Source organism: Telmatherina bonti (genome assembly GCF_933228915.1).
Source record: "Telmatherina bonti genome assembly, chromosome: 17".
NCBI classification, from domain to species: Eukaryota; Metazoa; Chordata; class Actinopteri; order Atheriniformes; family Telmatherinidae; genus Telmatherina; species Telmatherina bonti.
Genome location: NC_136615.1, coordinates 15,304,007 through 15,327,005, shown reverse-complemented (window position 1 = coordinate 15,327,005; position 22,999 = coordinate 15,304,007). Strand labels below are relative to the sequence as shown.

The window sequence follows — 22,999 nt, the reverse complement described above, 5'->3', positions numbered from 1 at the left end:
CATTGCACAGGTGAACTGGCACATGTTTTACACCAGATGCCCTTCCTCTGCATTTATCCAGGCTTGGGATCGGACCTCATAGGGCAATTGTGTCCCTTTGGGGATGCAGCAGCGTAGGGAAGCAGGACTCAAACTGCAGACCATCAGGTCACAAGACAAGCCACTCTACCACATGAGCCACTACTAACCACACCACTATAAAGTCAACAAACAATCAATACGTTCTATTTTAATTTATGTCATATCACTTGTCCTGGTGATGTCATGTTTTATTTATTCCTCAGTACAGAAAATGTTTTTTTTATAGTCTGATTTAGGATTTTATGTGCAACAATCTGGTGATAAAATCACAACTGTTGAGAATCCCTGGTGTAGATGGCATAGTCCATGTAGGAAGGAGGTGAAGGTGGATGCACAGCAACTATTTTTAATCCAAGGTTTTCACCATTGTTTCACCATGATGATCATAATAACTGTTATTCTAAGTGTTAATTACTATTGCAGCTAAATTAAAGGCCTGAGCCAAACAAAGTCTTTATTTTTAACAAAAACATTATTGGAAAGCACAGAAAAAGGATGATGTTATCATAACTTGACTAACTATTGAAAGAATGCTGTTCTAAGTCAACTGAACTGGAAAATTGCTGGGAAAGTATTTAAGATAGCGTGAGTGATCAGAAAAGTAAGTCAAGCAACAGGAAACACAATATAAATGTGTGATGTGTGCGCACTGCATTTCCTCTGCTTGCCGATACTTTAATGTTATAAATCTGGCGTCTGCAACTTATCCCAGAGTGTTTCCCTGTCAATGAGCAGAGGAAACACAGGTGTTACAGGCATTTTAATAAATTGGAATGATAGGAATAGGGAATAGGGGATTACAGGATTATGGAGAAAATTGTGTAAACATTCCAAGCATGTTATATGAGTGAACCTTCTCTCATCCTCATCAATATGACTGTTTTTAGCATTATACTGTAACACCACACATGTGTGGATTATTGCTATCAAGGATCTCAGTCCAGGTGCAGTGAATGAATACTGTTGACCACTCTCCCTGCAATAATCCTTTAAAAATCTCGTCTGGATTTTTGTGAGCTCTTTTCAGCTGTTTTGTCTTCCGGAGCTGGCAACACATCTCAGACTGTTTGCAACCCAGTCATCGGTCTGAATGTTTTCAGCAATTAAAACCAGTGCCTCTCAAAGCTCTGTACCTTACAAACATGCTTTTATTCTGACTTCTTGTTTAGGTTTCAAGTCAACATCAAGAATATGAGAGCTGTAGCTGAAATTAAAGGTAAAAACTTGTATCTGAAAGATGGCAGAATGACAGAGCAGCTTTGAAAATGAAAACAATCATCATTTGTAATCTTATAATTTATCTTACAAAAACATTTGTGCCTGAAAGTTAAAACCTTAGTTTTGCATTTTGATAATTTATTGGTTTTATTAAAGCTGAACAGATGATAAAATTGGTGTTCATGTCAAAAGTCTTAATATGTTTTATGTGGTAATGAGACATTTTCTCCAGCTGATGGATAAAAAACATCTTTTAAGGGCTTCTAATGCAGATGTTGAGTTTTCAAGCCTATTTTTGATATATTACTGCGAATGACCCCAACTCTCAACACTAAACCACAGCTGGTGAGTGAACATGGACCCCTGGGACGAACTTCCTTGGATGGTTGAATGCCAAGCAGTAATTTTACTAATTTTATCAGGGAGCATGAACAGCAGAGTTGATGTTTACATAAAACCAGCTCTATTTCTTTCCTCAGTGCAGTTTCTTTTCTTTCTTTTTTTTTTTTTTTGCTTATGTTCAGAAGCATTTACCCAGACTGGCACTCTAAACTTACAGGCTTTGACAGTTTTACCCTTATTCACACTAAATATAAATATTTATAAGACCAAGCTGAACTCTCCTTCCATTCTGTTTATATCCCTCTGAGAATGTTATAAATCTGACACCAACACCATTGATGTGTTTTTGGATTCAACTTCAATTGTTCAAAACAACTTACTTAAACTAAGTTTGAAAATGTTTTAATTCCCCCATGAATAGACATGCAAGGTATTCCCCCTGTTATAATTTTGCTGTTGAAAACTCCAAGTGGAGTAATTCATTTGATTTTTGATAACTGAGTCTCAAAACTTCTATATGTTCACGAATTTGGCCAGGCGTGGCTGCTCTGTTGTCGTCTTGTCCCATCTCTGGGACAGTTTTTGTTTTCCATACTAGCAGTCCAACCCCTCAGTTTAGGTTAGAAGGTCCTGTGAATGAGTGAAGTTCCTACAACTCTACCCGCCCTCGTCCTCCTCTCGCTGCATCTGTCGCTCCCACCGAGAGGAGCGGACGCGCAGTGGAACAGCGCCGAGGAGAAGGAAATGCCTTCTGGGCTCTCTTGATGATCATATAACAAATTTTTTACTTGTGTGAGGATCCCCGTTTAGCAGAGCTTTACAAGTCCGCGGAAGCTGCACGAGCGAGGCAGGATGCTGAGTGGAGCTGTCAATCTGACAGCAGCGGCAGCTGTTGGTGAGTAAACGTCGCAACACGGGAATATTTGCGCATGAAATAATCTGACACAAGCAGAGAGCGTCCATGTGTCCAGTATATGTATCATATGGACTAATGCCACTTTTTTTTTTTTTTGGAAGCCCCCTGCTTGAATCTATAAAAAGTTGCGACCTTTCTGCCAACGATCCCAGATACGTAACCCATATGGGCGCGCGCTCAGAAGGAAAATGTATCTATTGGCAACTCTTTCAATGACAACCAGCCGCAATTTCCATCTTTTAAAAACACTTTCAGGCTCATTGACTTTGTTTACCTCTGTCAGGTGTGATGTTCATCCTAGACTGTGACGCTATGTTCTTATTTTAGGCTATATATCGCGACAAGGTGCTGCAGTCTTTGTCATTAAGTAGACCCGAGTTAATTACCAGAAACAGGCCAATCTGGGGACAGCAGCATGCTCTTTGGCAATCTGAGATATGTGTGTGTGTTCTCTGCATCAGCTGTCCAAGGTTGTTTAGGTGAGATGCAGAACTTTAGCTAAACATATTTTAATTTCCCAGCAAAACAATCAATGTGCAAATTGTTTCCAACTTTGTCCTGTGGCTTGAATGGCGCCTTTCTCCTGCATGATGTTTCATTCTCCTGCTTGTATCAGCATCACCACAGCCAATGTATCTGTCTGGCAACATGTTTGATTGGCTTCATGCTCACATAATCCAGAATGCTTTATCCTTTCTCTATATTTATAAATCTAGTTACAGCATGACACCTCTGTTTAGTGGGAACCACTAAGGACCCTGAGCTGGGAACCAGTGCTCTACAATACAAGCATGTTTTAGGTGTGTCACTCACTTAGATTTTGGCTCATGAAGAGGCAGTGGCACCACATTGTCTTCATGAACTGCTCCTAAATACTTTCTGTCCAAATTGCCCATATGTTTTTTACTGTGACTACGGGAAACCGCAGCTCTCGATTGTTTCTACAAGCAGGAGCTTAGTCTGAGAAGTGTTGCTCCATAAAAGGGATTTCAGTCAAATTACTCTATGGAGCTCTAATTAGATGTTGCCACAGCGTTTACTCTGTATACTATAAGCCCTCATCCTTTTCTTCAGAATAAATTGCATCACATCTTGCCTAGAACCAAACACTCGGAAGATGACTCATAGTAGCTTTTTTAAAGGGTGAAAGGTGACGCTAATGTTGATTCAACAGCAACAAAAATGCTCTTGGAATATCTGTTTCTGAGGTCTTCTGGTGATTCTCCAGAGTTGTAAATGAATGCCCAACACTTCAAACATGTTTCAAATGTACCAACAAAGCTGAAAACTCCTGGATGGAGAAAGATGAAGGGAAAAAGACTGAGAAGGAGTAAAGCAAAGAGAGAATGTCTCTTTAATGCTCAGATTCCTTTGCGTCCATGTGATACTGGCTTGTGATGGTCATTAGAGAATTGAGTTAGAGACAAATAGAGATAATCGTGTGTCTGTGTGACTGTAAGGGGATCCGTTGAAGATCACAAAACAAATTATTGCCATTGCATCAAGAATGAAGTCCGGTTGATAACTGCATGTATAACAGCGTGCCGTCTGTTTGTCTCTTCCAGTCGGCATGTTGCAGGTCATTTGATGATGATCTTAGCTTGATCAGTGCACATTCAGGTCACGTTCACATGATAACTTCTGGAACTGGTCCAGCGTACCATGACGACAATGTCTCGAGGCAGATTAATGGAACAATAAAAGGGATGACTGTGTTGATTACTTTATATTTTCTGGCTTCATCCTTTTTTTTTTTCTCTAAACTTACATCTGCTGTTTACACTTTCACAAACCAAAAATTTCAATGATGCTTTCTCACTTCAACAGTGGAGTCGCTGCAATGGGCTGCAGTGGAGCAGATTCTCCCTCTGTTTGTCTGCTATGACTGTCAGATAATCCTCGGATTGTATTTGTGTTTATTTGTCCTTTTTAATAATTTGGTAAGGAGAGCGGCGACATCCAAAGGCTATTGAAGGTGGGTTTGAACCATAGGTGTCAGATAAATCATTATAATTTAAAAGCTTTGTAACTGTCTAAGCAATGCACAGTATGCTAGAATATATGAGCTTAATGCTATAGGTCAGTTGAATCCATAAAAATGAGTTTTTATCCCCTCATTTCAGCAATTCATGGGTGAAAATATGGCAGTAAGAGGAGGAAATGTGAACAAAGGGGAACGTTTTTGATTAGCAACTTTTGCCCCCCCATTCTTCTTCCTTTTAGAGCATTGTTGGCAACAGTAGCACCACTTAGACGTGTAAACTGGACACTATCACATAGGAACACGCATGCAGACCAGGGACATTGATGAGCTGCATGGTGGTTTAGTGGTTTGTGCTGCAGCCTCACAGCAGGAAGTAAGTCACTCTTACTTTGGTTTTACCTTGAACCTCTGTGACAGTCATGCAGTGGCTCGTCTATGATGCATGAATGTTAACAGAAATGTGACCTGCGTCTGAATGATCCTTACCGCCTCTTGTTTAGACTGCGCAGCCCTACTTATTCAGCAATGCAAGCCAAGCTGCTGGACTTTGGGCGCAGTTAGCTGACACAGTGGTAGAAACCTTCTGGTTTAAGATCTCATACTGGGGTCCTGTGTTTTGCTATTGGAGCTACCTTTGCCTGTCTCAGAGGCCCACATGTGGTTATTGTAGTGACAGCATTTAATCTTTGTAAATTCCAAACGGAGATGGGACTGCAGGTGGTTTGAGTTTGGTGCTGTAGAGGGAAAGAGGGAGGCATCTGGTTTCAATCAGTATGTGTTGGACCCGAGTGACCAGACTGAGCACTGGAACAGCAGTGGACACCTGAGACTAAGACTGCAAGTAATGATCATTTACATCACCAGTCGGGTTTGGGAAAAGAAATTTAAAATGATCTAATGAAATTTACAGATGCATCCGTCAAATAGGATTACATGTTAGAGACTAAAGGATCTTTGCTCTGTTGAAGGCTATCATTTTGATAGCACAGGAAGATTTCTGACCCTGTGGCTTATAGAAGCGGAAGCTGCTCGCAGAGATCACACATAATGAGATATTTGTTTCTGAGATATGAGAAACAGCTGCAGGGCATCTTTGGGCTCATATGGCTGCATCACAACGTCAAGCTTAACTTCTTGCTTTATTTTGTAACAAACTGATCAGTTAAATGAAATCTGATTTGAGAACTCAGCATAACTTGTGGTTTACTGGTGCTGGTATCACAAGGTGTTTTCCAGCAGGATATATCAGATATTTAGGCTTTTTGTGACAGTATGCTGCAGAGAAGGAAAGAAGGGGTGAAAGGTTAGTCGAACGCAACCCGATTTAGAACACACAACATTCCTTGGAGAGCTGGGATGCTTTTTTTCTTGCAGTTTCTCACATCTCAGATCATGGAATTTTTTTTTTTTTTAGTCTGCTCATAGACCACTGCAGTAGCTGACCAGAGAGGATGGTTAATTCACTGAAAGCTGTAAGGTCAAGGGATGGACGTTTTTAGACATTAAAGCTCTGAATAAAATTTATGAGCTTGCCAAGACTTTTCAGTGAACTCAGCCGCCTCCGTCATTAGCAATATGTCTTCTCCTCCTCCTCATCCTCCTCCACTGATCCTATCTTTTCATTTGAGTCAGCTCACCTCCTGCGTTGTAGCACTTATCTGACACTATCTGCTTGCTGGTGCCAGCAGACAAATTCCCTGAAATGCTGAGTAACTGGGCCATTCCATGCCAACTCACCCTTACCTCCTGGTTTGTGTTAGAATTCCTTGAAAGGAATTACGTAAAAACTTTTGAGTTCACAAGAAATTGCAAAATCAGCTCAAGTCGTCTGTTTTGGTTAAACATTTTTTAAAGTCAGACCTCTTCCAACAGATTAAATATCATGTGTAAGCCTCTCTGTGGACTGTAACTTATGATGAAAATAATGGGAACAGCAGTAACAGTAAAACTAGAAAACATTGCTGATTCCTTTAATCCAGCATTTAATTGAAAATAATTTCATGATTGCTCTGAAATAAAAATACCTGTTGTTTTTCTTAAACGAGCTCATTTTTAATTTAATGGATCGAGGGAAGAGACAACATTGAATGTTCTCCTGAAGCCTGAATGGATTTAAAGCAGAGTGGAGCTGGAATCCTGCAAGGATTCAGGAATTCTCCAGAACATTCCTGTCACTGAGCACGTCACTGCATCCATTAATTCAAGTTCAAACTGTAAATGCAAAGAAAAATACCGATACAATCTTTGACTAAAGCTAATTAGAAATGAGCAGAGCGGGAATTTCCAGTTCAGTGGCAAAAACAAAATTTAAAATCCTTTTTGAATCCATGATGCTGCAGGATACTCTGGGCCTCTGAGGCGAGGAGTTTGTTTGTTGCCAATTGAGTTCAAAAGTTGGCGTCTGTTATGGCATAGAGTTGCAGTTATGGCCCAGGCCACTGCATATCTACAAAGGAGCCAATAGTTCTGAACAATATATGAAAATTATGGAAGAAAACATGTTTTTGTTCAAACAGCTTCCTTTTTGTGTTGGTTCCTAAAGGTAAAACAAGTTGAGATATTCATTTGTAATTTTTTTTTTTATAGTCAGTTTCATTAATAATACATTTTTGTTTTTAATGATTTCATGACTTCCATAAAATTTCAAACACATCTGGGGAAAATAAGCAACATTAACTTATCTATCTCTTACTTGTTTTCTTTGACATCAACTTACTGGTAGTTATCTTATTGTTTGTCATTGTTTCATGACCTTTTGGAGGTTTGATGAGAATTATTGATTAATCTCTTTCCACATCTCTTCTTCCAGGAAAAAGATCAAACAAACTAAACTAAGACATTAGACCTAAATGATGTATCATACATAGTAAAATTAGTATTAACTTCTATGCGTATAGATTGGAGGACAGAAACATTGTAGCGTTCTATTAGAGGAAGGGCATTTGCCCTGTTGCACAAATCTGCAGCAACACATACTCTGTACAGCCGCAGATTAGAACAGCTTCAAAATCTTATTGTATTTTTGCCTGAAATATACATACGCAGCAGGAAAATTCTACTGGTTTTGCTGAAAGCTTGTGGTTTAAAGATGTAATATGGCTGAGGTGCAACTTTTCACATAAAGATGGCTGCGTTCTAACACTTAGCTCATGGTTTACATTTGCAGTATATGTGAGAAATATTCCTTATGCAGCAATGACTCTTTGCCATCAGGTAAATGCAAATAAAGTGACTGCGAAGGAATGAACCCAGTAAATGATGTATGTTTGTTGACATACTAACATATACAGTATTATGTGAGAGACCAGACTCACTCTGGTATGTTTCTCAGAATTCCACTGTCTCCATTACTGTACATGGTTATGTTCATCGGAGGAACAGTTCCACCAGTCTAAGTTTAAGAAAAGTTTTTCATGTTAAAGACAGTTAAGTTAAAGTGTTAAAGTGTTAAAGTCAGTGTTAAGACCAGATTTCAAATACGTACATTCCTCAGACCTATCACTCTGTCTTTATTTATTTTAAAATTTGTGATTTGATTTGTGAGTCCATCTGGAAAACTGCTGCATTTTTTAAAATGTTATATCCAGAATTTCATGTCTGTAACCATGTTATCACTACTCTGCTGTACAAGGTGCTGGATTAAAGCATTTGCTTTTGTGTAGTAGGCAGCAATAAGACCAGAAGTGTTCCTCTTCAAACAAAACAGAGACAAATCTGTTCATCTTCGATGAGCATTTAATCTTTATTCTAAAAGTATCTTGCAGGATTGCAGCTAAAATAACTTTACACTCCTCATAAACTTGTTGAAAAAACCCAGGAACGCTTTCTAACATCTGATTTTTCAGTCCTGTGGGAAAATGTTTAACAGGCCTTTAGATTGAGTCAAATGACTCTGTGGTAGTCACTGGTATTTAACGCTTCCAGCTCTGATGAGCATAGATGAGGATGCAACATCTGAATGCACATGCTAAAGTTCAACTTCTATATGTAAATTTTTGTGTATTGTACAATGTTTTGTCTTTGTTGCTTAATCTTTACAAATGGTAAGAGTCAGAAACTTAATAAAATATAATATTTGGGTTTGTGGTCTGTGGAACAATGGACATAAAATACTAAGACAGGACATAAAATTACAGAAAAGTTTAATATTATATGCAAATCAGTTTGTGATCCAATATTTACCATTTACAGCAAGCTTGAAAATGAAACCCCCCAAACACCTTAGATGGTTTTATTATCAGAACTGTGCTTTCTGTGCACTCGCCTCAGAGATCACCACTGTGGTTTCTCAACAGCAAAAATGTGTGGCTGCTGTAAGCTCAACCAAACATGCAACAACAAAATCTCAATGGCAACAACAAGCAATTATACAAAGAAAACACAAATTATACTTATGCATTGAGCACTGTGTATGCATGCACCGAGGCAAGGACGAAATTATCTCAGCTGTATGGAAATCAGCAAAGCTTGCAAATAAGCATTTTGGCTTTCATTTGCAAGTGCTGCTGCATCTCTAAGCATCTCTTCACACCTTTTGATTGCCAAAACTAGTATTCAGCAGGACAAAAGTTTATCACTCAGTTACTGCATGCAATGTGCTTAAAACAGATATTTCATAATAATAATCGCATGTGAGTCTTCTCAGTTTCTCACCTATCCTTTCTGTCTTCATAAAATCTCTCTTTTCCTGTCTTTGCAGTAGTGATGCAGAAATTAATTGAAAGATGAGGGTTTATTTTAAATAATCTCTTTAGACAGTCATGCTGTTATGCTCAGTTTTACACAAAAAACTAATGATTTTTATATATTTTTTGTTTTCAAAAAGTTAGACTAGCAGCAGTTGACCTTAAGGAGGAAGTATTATGATGTCACCATGGAAAAGAGCTTATTTGACAAGAAATTGAACTGTCTGGAAAACCAGAGAGGAACTTGCATCAACTTTATGAACTGTGTTTGTGAAAAGGAAGGTTTAAAGATTTGCTCCCCCAAGCTTTAGAAACCACAAAGGCCACCCACATGACTCAAAGTCATACTCTGCTGTTGAAATGGCTACAGATGTGCAAACTTTGATGCTTTTAGTGATACTGTGGTCTTTGCCATTTATGGTAAGCATGAAACTAGCGCTTGGAAATAAAAATGTTCACAGTCAAATAAAGCAGATATACTGTCTAATATCAGCATGTTATTAGCATTAATCAACAATTGTGGCAGATTAGAATCCATCCAGCAGCTGCATCAGCATATCTTTTGAAAGGTAACATTGCAGAACTGGAGCCTATCCCAGCTTGCACTGGGCGAAAGCCAAGGTATCAGTCTGGATAAGTCACCAGTCAATCAAAAGACTGACACTCAGAGATGTACACATTACAGACTACATAATCCATAAATGAGCAAAGAACAAACTATGTCCTATGATACCAAAGAGTTTAAGACCCTTTTTGTGGAAAATGATATATGTTTATCTAACACAGGGATGCCCAGGATGCCCGGTCCTTGAGGGCCTCAATTCTGCAGGTTTTCTATGTTTCCCTGTTCCAACACACCTGACTCAAACTAATCATTCATTGTGCAGAACCTCATTGGCTATTGGATACATTTAATGAAAGCCAGGTGTGTTTGAACAGGGATGTATTGAGAACCTGCAGCATTCCTCGAGGACTGACTTTGGGCACCCCGATCTAACAGATATTTCATATGAAGTACAATGTAAATGGAAAAGAATGTGGTAAGAAAGTTCAGATGGTTCGCTGGTTGTTCTCCTACTTACTCTGCTGAGACACACCCATCCTTGAGCTCCACAAACATTTTAATCCAAAATATACCAAATTTTTCGACCGTGGATTGCAGGTAGAGAGAGAAAGGCAAGACACATAAACACTTACCAAAACAGCTTCACGTTACCATGGCAACAGTAGGTGTTTTGAATACCACATTTTGCCATGAAGATGTGCACCGGCAGTCAGACAGCTTCAAAAGTTTACCAGCCATGCTGCTACTGCTAAAAATACCTTTCCACTATTTATATGACTCACTATTACTGAGAAACTCTGCATTTTCCAGAGAACAAAGAATCCAGTCGCAATGAAGCAACTTTCAGTGTCACAAATAATGGTCCCCTACATAATACAAAAATTATACCATGCAGGTTATATAATCCAATTTTACAAAACATATTCAACATGGAATAATTCTTTTAGTCAGTATTGAGAGGATGTTATGTACTCATCCAGGAGAGGCAGAATATGTCAAGTTTTGTTGTGTGATGAATCTTTATTTGACATCATAACACAGTCAAAATATTGAGTTTGTTTAGTTTAATTTAGTTCAACATGAGTTTCAAAGTCTCAAAGACCTTCAGTATGGTTGGACTGCAAATCAAAAAGGGTGCTTTTAAGATTATATTTAATTCATACATTCATGCTCAAGTATTTTGTTCCAACTTGCATTTATTTGTGATTGGACAGGCATCTAAACCCACTTGATCTGGACCTGCTTGGGTGGGACCACAATGATTTTTTTTGTGTCAGATGGCTGTCAGTGACTGACAAACTGATCTTGTTTGAATAGCAGGGATGATCTCCACTAAGTGTTTAAAAAGCTCATGTTCCTACAAGTGACCATCGAGCTCAGAGATAAACTTGGGCTCCTATCAAAACAAGACTATTACAATCTCACACACTTGTTGGAGAGACAGTGACATTATAATTGAGCAAGACACACCGTTGAGGTGTGAGTTGACATGAGTAATTTTAAAGGTGTTAACCTCCTCAAAGTGTCAAACCTTGCACATGTGCACACAAAAATGCGTTGAATGCAAAAGGCTGCTCTGCATGAGCTTTCACACCTCACCAATCATCAGATCTTTATCTGAAATGTTACAATATCAGCAGTTTTTGCGAGCATCCCCTCAACCCCAGTATGCACTGGTTTTATGTTTTCCTTATTGAGGAAACTCATGATGAAAGTGTCAAAAGTTTATAAGATGCTACACAACGTTTTTCCCAGTTTTACCCCATCATCAGAAGTTATCAGTTGTTTCCAGGAATTTTTGGGCTATCTTTCGTTCATGCCCACAGATAGCTGGTGCATGCTGTGGTATTTTTTTGGTCATGTAACCTTTGGCACTGCACAGTTGTTGTGAGACATCAGCAGTAAAGAGGTGGGACGTGGACGCAGCAGGGCAGACAGTGATGTAAAGGAGAAAGGAGGCTTTTGGGAGACGATAGGGAGTCAAGAGAGGAGCTCTAATAAGGCAAATTTATGGTGGGTGGAGATTGCATTATCTTTTGAGTTAAGAAAAACAAGAATATGCAAGAGTAAAAGAGGAAAATAGATGGATCCAAAGAGGGATGTTGATCTCTGCAGCTTTTTTATTTGGTTTTTAGACACAAGAAGTCTTGAACTGTTACACATTGAAATGTAGCAGATGCTGTATGTTCTTTGTAAGTGTCTTTAAAAATCACAATTTTTACAGCTAAAAAGAAAAGCTTTATTTATTGGACATAAAGAATGGATATTGCTGATAAGAACTGCTAACACCAGGGTGTTCCTGTTCTCTACTAAACTGCTTTCATTTCCCAGTATTGATGGGGACATGAAAACCTGTTTTGTTTTTGTGATTTTCTTTTTTTTCTTTTTGTAAAACAGGATCTAGGTCTGTATTTAGTCATTTCCTCATTCTCACCAACAGACCCATAGCATCTTGCTAGGAGAAAACAGAATGGTGTGCATACCCACGTACACATACTTTTAATACATGAGGGTTTTCTGTATCTGGTTACTGCTGATCGTCTTAGATCCAGATATTTATGTGTAGTGGTGCATCTGTGCACCAGGCCTGTCAGGCCCTTCACCCCCCCCCCCCCCCCCCCCCCCCCCCCCCCATGTCTCTCTCTTCAGGCAGCAATGGGCCAGAGCTGTTCATCAAACTGGCATCGTTCAGGGAGCAGTTGAGCTGCAGAGTCTGATGGGAGTCCAATGTTCACATAAACCTGCAACAAGAGGCCAACATGATGGTCTATGCTGGTCACAACGCTCCTCCCCCAGACAAGAGTGTACGAAAGAAAAACACCTTATCAAGGTTCATTTAAAACACCGTATAAACCCCACCATTGCAGTGTTGATTGGTTATTAACGTGAAAAATTCCAAATGTGGTATAAAAAATAAAAGTGCCTTAACTTGTAGCACCTTAACCTGTAGCACTTTATCTTTTAATGCTGTTGAATTATTTATTTGTCTGGTTTTTTAAACTTTAAATTTTGTCTTTTGCTGTTTTATGAATGTGAGCAACGGACAACTGCACAATTTCCTTCGGGATTAATAAAGTATTTATCTATCTATCTATCTATCTATCTATCTATCTATCTATCTATCTATCTATCTATCTATCTATCTATCTATCTATCTATCAATGTCAGATTGTCTGTTAAAGAAAATGACAGGAATGATCAGAAGCTGACCTCCCTAATCTGACAGCACACCCAATAAACAATTCCCAGAAAAGTATACAGCTGTCTTTAAATGCTTCTGTTGATCACATTAGTTAGAGTCAGCCCAAACACTTTGACAAAACTTAATTTCTCTTATAAATGTTGATTTCTCTGTCACAGCAAGATAATTGATCACATGTGAACTGAAGCTTTTCATGCGCTTACAGAGACATTAAGGAGCCTTTAGCAAACCTGAATGTTCTGGCTCCAAGATGCAAATGATAACAGATTTTGCACTTCTGCGTACAGCAATAAATAATGAATTGTTTATCTGCCAAATCTTCATGTCATTTGTGCTCCGTTTCCACTAAGTTTATCAGCATCTGAGACATGCAGTAAGACAGTTATTTCATAATATTTCTATGGGTCAAACTAACTTTTAACTACACTGAATCACATGTTTAGGGATTGTTTTTAAAACTAATATCCAGTACAGGTCAAAGTTCTTGTAACAACCAGAAATTTTAAAGTAAATCTATAACATGCAGCTTGTTGTGTCTGCTGCTGGCTTTAGTAGCAAACCAGTAAACAACTTCCAGAGACCTCTACTCCTGAAACTAGAACTGATTTTATTTAAAATCAGCCAGAAATTGTTTCTTTTTAATCTAATCTGAAATGTTTTAACTAAAGATTCCTTGTTAATTTGTCAAACTTTTTTTTTTTTTTTTTTTTAAACAGTCGACAATGACATTAAGTACCATTTGAATTTACTGGAATGATGCTTTATTATTCCCAAAGAAGGGAATAATTAGCTAATAAAATCATTCAATTTAGCAGCATAAAAATATCAAGAGGAATTATCAGCCGTTATTCAGTCATTCCTGTGATCAGGAATGACTTACTGCGCCAGAGCAGAGGAACCCCCTCTGACTGAACAAGGGATTGTTTGTTATTTATCAATCATTGTTTGATAACTATGTTATGCCGATGGTGCACAGTCCAATAAGCTGCAATATTCTTTACATAATCAGCTCTACAGGCTCCAGAGGACTCTGCAGCACAGAGAACAGTTCAAACTTTTCAGTTCTTACATATTTCTGTGTCCTTGTTTGACTTTGTGTTTAATTTTTTGCCTCATAACTATGTTTTTTTTTTTTTTTTTTATATTCATGATGTTATCCTTCCTCTTTTTGTGCAGCGTTGAAGTTTTAACAGAGAAACTGAACCTTGAGGGGTGTTGCAACCCCCCCTTAAAAACATTTGTCTGCTTTATAGAGGGAGGAAATGTGTGAACAGGAGTAGGATTCACTGCCATGTTTCATCAGAGCACTCAAGAACATCTTTAGTTCCTCACTTTTCCCCTGATATGTAGTTTCCCTTTAAAGGTATTTCAGTGATGCTGCAAACTGTTTAATAGCATTTTCTCTCTGGGAATTTCAGCTTCCTCTTAGTCTCCAAAAGAAAAAAAAGAAGTGAAGCAATATTATTGGTAAAATGGCTTCTGAAAATGAATAATTATTGATTTAACCTTCTAAAGCGAAAATAATTTCTCATTTCTTAACAACCATCATTGGAATAAAATTGATGTTGAATATGTTTTATTAGTTTTAACTTGTTACAGTTTGTTGACTTTGCAAAGCAGTCTGTGCTGTAACATAAGCGTGTATTTAGTTCTGCTGTGCAAGCTTTTCCTTTACAGTTCTAAGTAATTACATGTTTACAACACATCGCCCAGCTAACTATTAAATCAACCAACTATTATTTACAGTATTACTGCAGCTTTCTGGAGGATTTAAGTAAGATGGTGCACTTATTTGCTCAGAGCTGCTTTGAGAAACATGCACATGTTATTAGATTAAACAAACTCCCACTGCTTAAGAAGATCATTTCAAACTTTATTTTCTGGAGCGGCTGGAAAAATTATGCCATTCTCATGTATTAAAATGAAGTATGGTGCTAAAAACGTGAGTTGATTTGTTTAAATTGCAACAACAGAAAAAACAAAGCGTGAAAACTGACCAAAAGTCTAAAGTTCACCTTCCTGAAAAGGTTAATAATTGACATCATGTTCCAGATTTTGTTTATTTTGCAAAGGAACCTGATGTATGCAACTATTTCTGACCTTAAGAGTAGACTCATGTGGGTTCAAACTTGTGTCTCTGATTAGTTTTTTTTTTTATTATTGTCCTTAGGGGTTAAAACTGAACTCTTCTTAGTGTTATAATACATATCCTGTTTAGATGACATCAATGAGAAACTCAACTCTTATCCAGTGTTAATTGTTCAGACTTGACATGTAGTATTTTTGTAGCTCTTGGAGTTTGTTTTCAGTATTTCACATTCTGGAAATAACACCTTGATCTGAATGTTAAAACAAATGAAACAAAGTGTTTAAAATGGTCTCCAAGCTTATTTATGTTTCTCCTGTGAATGGACGCCATCAGTCCTTCAACCGAACAGGCAGAAGCACTTTGCTGTTCCTGCACCACTAATGAAAATTTAAGCAACATAAGTAGTTTGTCCAGATCAATGTGCTCGTCTGGTGAGTGGGATTCTGGGTAAGAGCTTGTATCACTTCATTATTAAACCCAGTACAAAGCACTAATAAACAGCGATGCACAGTCAAACTATAACTACTGCTGTAATGTATGTTGTTATTAGATGTGCAGTCATTATGTCTAAGTAATTATACATATGTGTAAAGCTCTACAGATAATTGTTACCTGATTGCAGACTCTTTGCTTCATGTTTATGCGCCTCTCTGTTTGCTTTCCAAGCTTCTATTTACTTAGATTGACTTTGTAAAATAAACTGCGGTGATGTTTTAAAAGTTGGTGATTTACAGTTTAACTAAAAGCTTGAGGTTATATTACTTCCTCTTACTTTTTCTCTCATAACACACATGATTATTTTTGCATGTTGCTTATTGATTCTGGAAGGAGGTCATTCTTTGGCCCCTAGCCGTGTGTATTTTTAGTTTGATCCTACCCAGACGTGCCCCTCCTTCCAGCTACTCCCTCTGCATTAAAACTGTTATGATCAGCAGATTTAGCAGACACTATACGAGCGTTGGAGGGGTTACGGTTAGAAGACTGTCAACCACCCCTGCATTATAGAGAAAGAGATTTTGAGGGGGATGAAAGCTTTAACGGTCATCTGGGGGATGATGTCATGTGTGGGTGTCTGCTTGTAAGCCTAGATGTTTTCTGCACCAGTGAGAAAACAGAGCTCCAGAGGATACATCTGGAAGTTGCACAGAGTGAAACCTGACACCGCCCGGCACAACTTGTTCAATCAATGAAGGAAAGGATGCAAGCAGGGAGATTTCTGGGACAGATGGTGAGACAGAAGCAGGAATGGAAATGAACATTCGACATTGGAGACATTCTAGAGAGATGGATGACGGTGGGGAGCAGAGGATGGTCAAATGAAATAAGGAATGGATGGAAGTAGATTAAAGCAAAAGCGTGGCCGATGCAGATTATTGAAGACATGCTAATGAAGTGATTATGGTCCAAGCTAGCCATTAAAATTTTACAAAGACATTCAAGACTAATAATTACACATAAATAAATGTCAAGCTAAAGCAAATGCTGACATTGTAGCATGCAAAATGTACGCTGTGCCGTTAGATGAATGGCACCTGATGGTAAAAATGACTCATTCTAGATAGAACACCCTACAAGTTCTTACATACTTCCAATACACTTGAACACAACCCATAGGGATGTCCTCTAAAGGTCCCTAAAGGCAGCAGGAGATATTATTCATTTTAAAACTAACAACCAGGTGCCTCATGTGTTCTTTCCACTAATACAAGTCATGAGAGTTTCCTAATTTGCGCCAATGACAACATTTTGTGTTTTCCTAAAAGAAAAAAGTGTATTGTTTTTAGACCATATGACTTGAGTTTAAAGGCAAGATTTGATAAGTTCTCTACTTTTTGGTGTCCAGTCAGTTTTAGTCACTAACAAGGAAACAATTCACTTAAACTCTTCTCTCTTTCTGGTTGGCTTGGATTGAGGCAGCAACAATACTTGGCATGGATAAGAAACGATTGTGATTAATACTGACGTACATGAACACCAGTGTCATGTTCTAATTGGCCGTGTAAATTAGGATGCAGATCTGATCTGTGCTCGTGTCTTTTTGCACAGCGACCAGTACCAGATGTGAATTCCTCAATGGTAATTTGACGCCAGTCAGGTCCAGATCCATCTTGGATCTGCTTCTCATCTCCCGACTGTACATGTTCTTGTCAACTGAAGTCTGCACTCAGTGTTGCAGCTACGAAAAGGATGTGACTGTCAAGGTGTATTTGCTGGTCTGGAGGCAGATCCGGCTCAGAGTCAGCTGCTGTCTCGGGTGCCTCTCTCTTACCATGCAACACTGTGTTCTCCTATTTGCAACACTTCACCTTCGGAACTACAGTCACATAAAAAAATTATTAGTCCACCCTTGTTTTCCAAACAAATGTAGCTTTGTTTGGATCCGGCATTAAAAGTAAGTATGAAATTTTGGTAAGCAATGGTGGTTCAATATGTAAAGATGGTTAGCGGCAACAATCCTGCCTTGTATGCGCTGCTTGAAAAGGGCAATGATTGTGGGTTGGGGGTCTTGGTAGATTCTGGATGCAGGCGACCAACAGCTCATTACTATTCCTTAATGCTTCTTCTGTAAGCAGACAAAGATCACCTAGCTTTTCATGTTCTCATTGCAGATGACACTTTACAGAGCTCCTGATATGCGTGCTGTTGTTTCCAGTTTGCTGTTAGCTTCAGCTATTTGTCCATTCTTCTCATGTTTTTTTTTTTTTACATTTTTTTCTAAAACTCAAAGGAATTCATCCCCTTGTTCTCCTGCGCACATTAAGACACAAACATGCCCACATTCATGACCTCTCATGTCTATTCCACACCCACACTCCGTGCTTGCCAAGTATGAAGGAGCAACTGAGCAGACAGCCAAATGAGAAAATGAAGTGAAAGTAAGCAGAGCTAAAACCTTTCAGAGGTTCAGCTCGTGATAACCATTCCAGGAGTGATTAGAGAGAAGAGTGTGGATACTGTTAAAGGGCAAACCAAGTAGAGATTGCAGAGCAGGCTCGGCTCAGTGGGAGGATTGTGAGAAAGGAGGGGGAAGGATAAGAAAGAATATCAACGGAGAAAAAAAAAAGATAAAGATAAAAGAACAAAGGCGGAAATCTGGAAATATTTGAGTTTAAGAAGTTTTTCATGGCATCCACACTGCCCACGGGCATGCCAAAATATGAAGCCTCGCTTCTGCCAGGACTGTGTGATGTTAAATGCCAGCATATGGTGGTGAGAAGCTCCAGGTCCCACCCAAAGTTCATTCTAATTTCATTTTTATGAAGAGGTCAAATGTCAGTGTGCTGATTCAGTTAGTCTTCCCTTCACCACTGACCCTGCACAGGCTAAGAGTTTATACAGATGTTTACTTTCTTTAGTTTTAGGAGGTCTGACTGTCTGTCTTGGATCCACTTTACAACTAACAGGTTTCTTACCACAGCTAGTTAAGGCAGAGTTTTGTGGTTGCTGCACACAGGTGCTGATTTGAGTTCTGCTTTAAAGCTGTTTACAGTCGGTTAGATATGCTACAGATGAGCAGGTGCCAGTTGGGTGTGTGTTTTTACTGTAGCTGAACAGGCTTTGAAGCCTACAGGTGCTGAGTAGAGTGATTTTTATTACTGGTTTGAAGTCACTTGAACAGACTAACAGGTGCTGATCTCTGCTGCCTTCTGCCCTGGCTGCATCGACCACATCTGACTTTTGCTGTTTGGCTTGATGTCTTGCAGGGATGTTAAATGTTGAAAATGGAGCAGTTTTTCTGGTGATAACTGTGGCCGAGAGTGCAGCGGGGTTTTATTGAGGGTTAGTGTGGCTGACAGACTGCCGGGATCAATCATGAGCACAAGGAGGTTGACTGAGAGCAGAACCCTTGTAGCCTTAAGGCTGTTTTACTTTAACCAATTTAGATTAATAAAAAATCTGCTCAACAAGAACTTTTTCTTTTTATTCTGCAGTACACAAGATTTGGCATGGCTAATAATACATTAACAATATCAGCCTCAGTCCTCGGTCTATAGACATGATGCACTCAAGCACAGTACAAAGTGTGTGTTCCTGATGTTTTTGCAGAACTTAAAAGGCCAACAGTAAAAATGATTATGCACATGAAACAGCAAATATTTTACTTAAAAAAAAATAGTGTCCTTTATTAATAGGACAAGAAAACATGCACAAGGCTGGGAGGATATACATCAAAGTACTATGGGTGGGGCATGGGGGCTTGCTGTAAGACAAACTTTTTAACCTGTGAAGACACATTTCTGGTCTATTCAGAGATAAACAGCTGATTAAGATGATGCAATGACAGCTCGCATTACAGTAGTTGTGCATATCCCCTCTGATGTGGAGTGTATGAAGCATGGTGGCATTGTGGTGAGATGAAGGTGACACGGCCTTACTTTATGAAGTACTTTATGAAGTAAGACTGTGGGAGTGCATCGGAAAAATCACCATGTTTCAGTCATTTATTTATTTTTGTTAAATTAGTTTATTTAATGACAGAGAATTTCTGTTTCTCTTTTTTCCAACACAAATCTCTGGCAAAGAACTAGGAGAATATTTTAGTTTTGTATTTTTTATGCTTGGAATTCAGCCATTTAATTAGCTGCTTGAAACTGCTTTTTTCGTCTCACATTTATTACTTTAGTTATTTGTTATTAGTTATTCTTCCTTTTAATTTAGTTTTATTTTGCATTCTATAATGAAATATGAAAATATTTCACGTGAGATCGCTTAAGTAACAAAAAAACCCTCTTGGAAGAATACAAAAGAGTAGATCTGTCTCCCAAATGAACAAAAGCAACCTTATCGCATCATAACATGGTAGTTATGACGTGATAAGTGAAATGCATCACGAGAAAATGTGATAGATTTTATTGGAAGAAGATGAAACACAAAGTTGGTTCCTGTTTGCAGATGTTGTTGTGACATATAAATATTGAAACAAAATACAGTTTATGGAAAATGATTCCTATGCAGAAATATTTCAGGTTTTTCATTCATTCATTTTCCCAACCGCTTAATCCAATTTAGGTTTGCGGAGAAGCTGGAGCCTCGTTTCTGTTTGTTTTTTTTTTTACATTTTTCCTTTATAAAGCATTATTTTTCTACTCTGATTTATTGCTTTTTAAATAGGAATATACAACTGTTGTGAGCAATACGTCACCTGCCTGCACACAGTGAATTGGTGTGTGCATGTGTGTCTGGGTGTGTGTGTTGTTTCTAGTTAACATGCACCAGTGGTTACACCTATGGCCTTGCTGTCTTCTGAAGACTAAAACAAACATTATTTGGGCTACATGCACCGCTGGGACTGGAAGTTACTGACATGAAGACGTAGACCTGTCTGGTTTAAGGTTGCAGTATCACCAATATCAGAATCCTCCCAGCGTCACCATCCCAATCTCTCCTATGAATTACAACTTAATCCTATTTTGGTAAATTCGACATTTATCTGATCTACTGCATAGAAAGGTTCCTCATTTAAAGACTAATGTTTTTACCACAAAACATATCACATTATATCAAAATAAATTTCACGTTTTTACAATAAACTATCATGTTATGATATGATATGTTTAACACTTGTACAATAAAACTGTCATATTATATTGTGATAAGGTTCCAATTTTTTTCTTATTATTGGGTGACAGTTCTTTGTCTCTGTCGAAGATAAATCACAGTCAAAGTAGGCAGTTTTTTTGTCTCTGAACTCCAAATATTTGGGCAAAATTTCATGGAAATCCATTCATCAGTTTCTGAGATATGACTGTTTAGACCAACTGCACAATACCCAGACAGCGATAGACAACTTTATATGCCTTGGATACAATTTCCATCTAGAAAAGAGCAATCCTGCTTACTGGTTTCCAGGACCGGTGTTTGCCCTGATCATGAAAATAGCTTCATAACTTGTTACATAACTTGTGGTGTTTGATTTGAGTGGAGTAGAGTCAGGAGACAAGGGCGGCAGGATGAGACTACTTTGTTTTTGCCCGTAGACAGAGGACATTTTTGTATAATTTACTGCTCAAGGCAGCCTGACTCTGAACTGTACTTGAGCTCTCTCTGTTATAAATGGAAAAGGCTCGACTGGCTTCAAGCCATCTTAAATTAGCTAAATTAGCTGTGTGTGTAAGTGTGTGAGTGTTAGTGTTTGTGTACCTGTGGATTTAAGGAGATGTGTAATGAAGTTTAATAGGAACAGGAAATGGAGCTTCTCTGGGAGATGGGAAGTGGGGTCACAGAGGAAGTACAGAAAGGATGGAGGGAGAAGAGGAGAAGAAAATATGTTTAGGCAGGAATTCCTCAATATGACTCTGCAGGTCTGATCCTCACTTTATGGGAATTTAGAGCTCATATAAAATCTGCTGATACACTTGACTGACCAAGTCCCCTGCTTATAGGAAAGTAGTGTGAGGGGCTGTAACACAATAATTTCATGCAATTCAAGCCATTCAACTTATTTGAGTTATGGACCTCATACAAGCTGTTTGTATTCCTTTTGTGACGAGGCATGGCTTGTTAACACACACACACGAGACTGCTCAAATGTTCACACTCATTTCACCAAAATGGGTTAAAATCTAAATTGCAGTATCAATAAAATATTTAAAAACTGCAAACACATTACACTTGTCAATGTGATGGAATGAATTCAATTAAGCAATAATGGTATTTAGCAAACTGGCCATAAATCAAAGAAAAACAATGCTTCAGTGCCACATAAAAAATGTAATTGTAATCCATTAAGTTCAAATTTGCAGCAGCTCACTAACATCAACAACTACACAAAGTCAGCTGTTTTAGCAATAAACATGGTCATGGTTAGGATTTAGAAACAGCAGTTCAGTCCAGCAGGGAAATTGCACATTTTCACATTGTGATTGGGGAAAAATGAATGGTGTCAGGTAGTGAAGCTGAGGCTGCTTGCATGAAATATCGAGAATATGAAACATGTTTGTGTTTTTAGCTCAATGCATGATGAGATCTGGGGTTATTCAGAGAATGTTATGAGCTAGATGCCCAGGGATCACTTCGCTTATGCAATTAAAGTCTATAAACTTAAACGGAAAATAGGGTAAAAAATGAACTGATACGATGAAGTGAAACAAGTTTAAAAATTCATGTATTGGTGCAAATAAGTCTAAGTGTGTAAAGGAATGAAGCTTTACAAGCATGAAAAGAGTTTCTGAAAACACTCCTGAGGAGCGTTGAATTGAGAAGTCAAGCATTTCACAGAGCAGAAAGTTTCCTGGATTGATCCTTTGGGGTTTGTTGAGATATTGCAGTCTGGACTAAAGGACCAACTGTCCTAACAACCACCATCTTCATCTCTCTGATTTCAAGACCAAGTCTTTTAAATGGTCTGTTATTGCTGCAGTCCAGACTTAACATGGTGGTTCTCTATAATCTTTGGCTCAAACACATTTTCAACAAAGCATCTCCGTCACCGTACAAATAGCTGCTTGTATTTGTGTCTCCGTGTATGTGGTCTGCTTTAATCCCTCTGTCCTTCCACTTCTCTCTCTTCCCTCACAAGTCCTGGAATTTAATCAATTATGTCGAAGGAATTCACTGGCACAGTAAATATAAAGAGTGTCATTGTGGTGCAGGCACAATGAGACATGGATGGATTTATATAGAGCCTCTGTGATATGTTCAGCTCAGTGACAGATGGAGCCAGACGGTGCAAAAAGCAGTGAAGAAGCCATTGTCCTGCAGGTCAAATTGAAGTCTGACCAATGTGCCTCACACTGATGTTCAAAATTCCTTCAACATCCTTCAGAATGAGTGTGTGTGTGTGTGTGTGTGTTCTGTCCATATACTGTAGCCTCAAAGTTCAAGCCTCATTTCAGTGTACTATTTCCATGCTATCAAATGTTTCATTCACATAATTGGATGGATTTTGTGGCTATAAATCCCCAAATGTCCTATTTT

General features: G+C 38.4%; 1 protein-coding gene across 1 annotated transcript in view; it reads left to right on the top strand.

Annotated features, from left to right (window-relative positions):
* The first annotated feature begins 2,382 nt into the window (after positions 1-2,382).
* Positions 2,383-22,999, top strand: part of itga1 (integrin, alpha 1) — a 54,923-nt gene continuing 34,306 nt past the window's right edge. Inside the window, exon 1 of the mRNA XM_079256596.1 lies at positions 2,383-2,536. Coding sequence (XP_079112722.1) covers positions 2,494-2,536 — 43 coding nt within the window. The 5' untranslated portion in view covers positions 2,383-2,493. The remainder of the gene's footprint in view (positions 2,537-22,999) is intronic.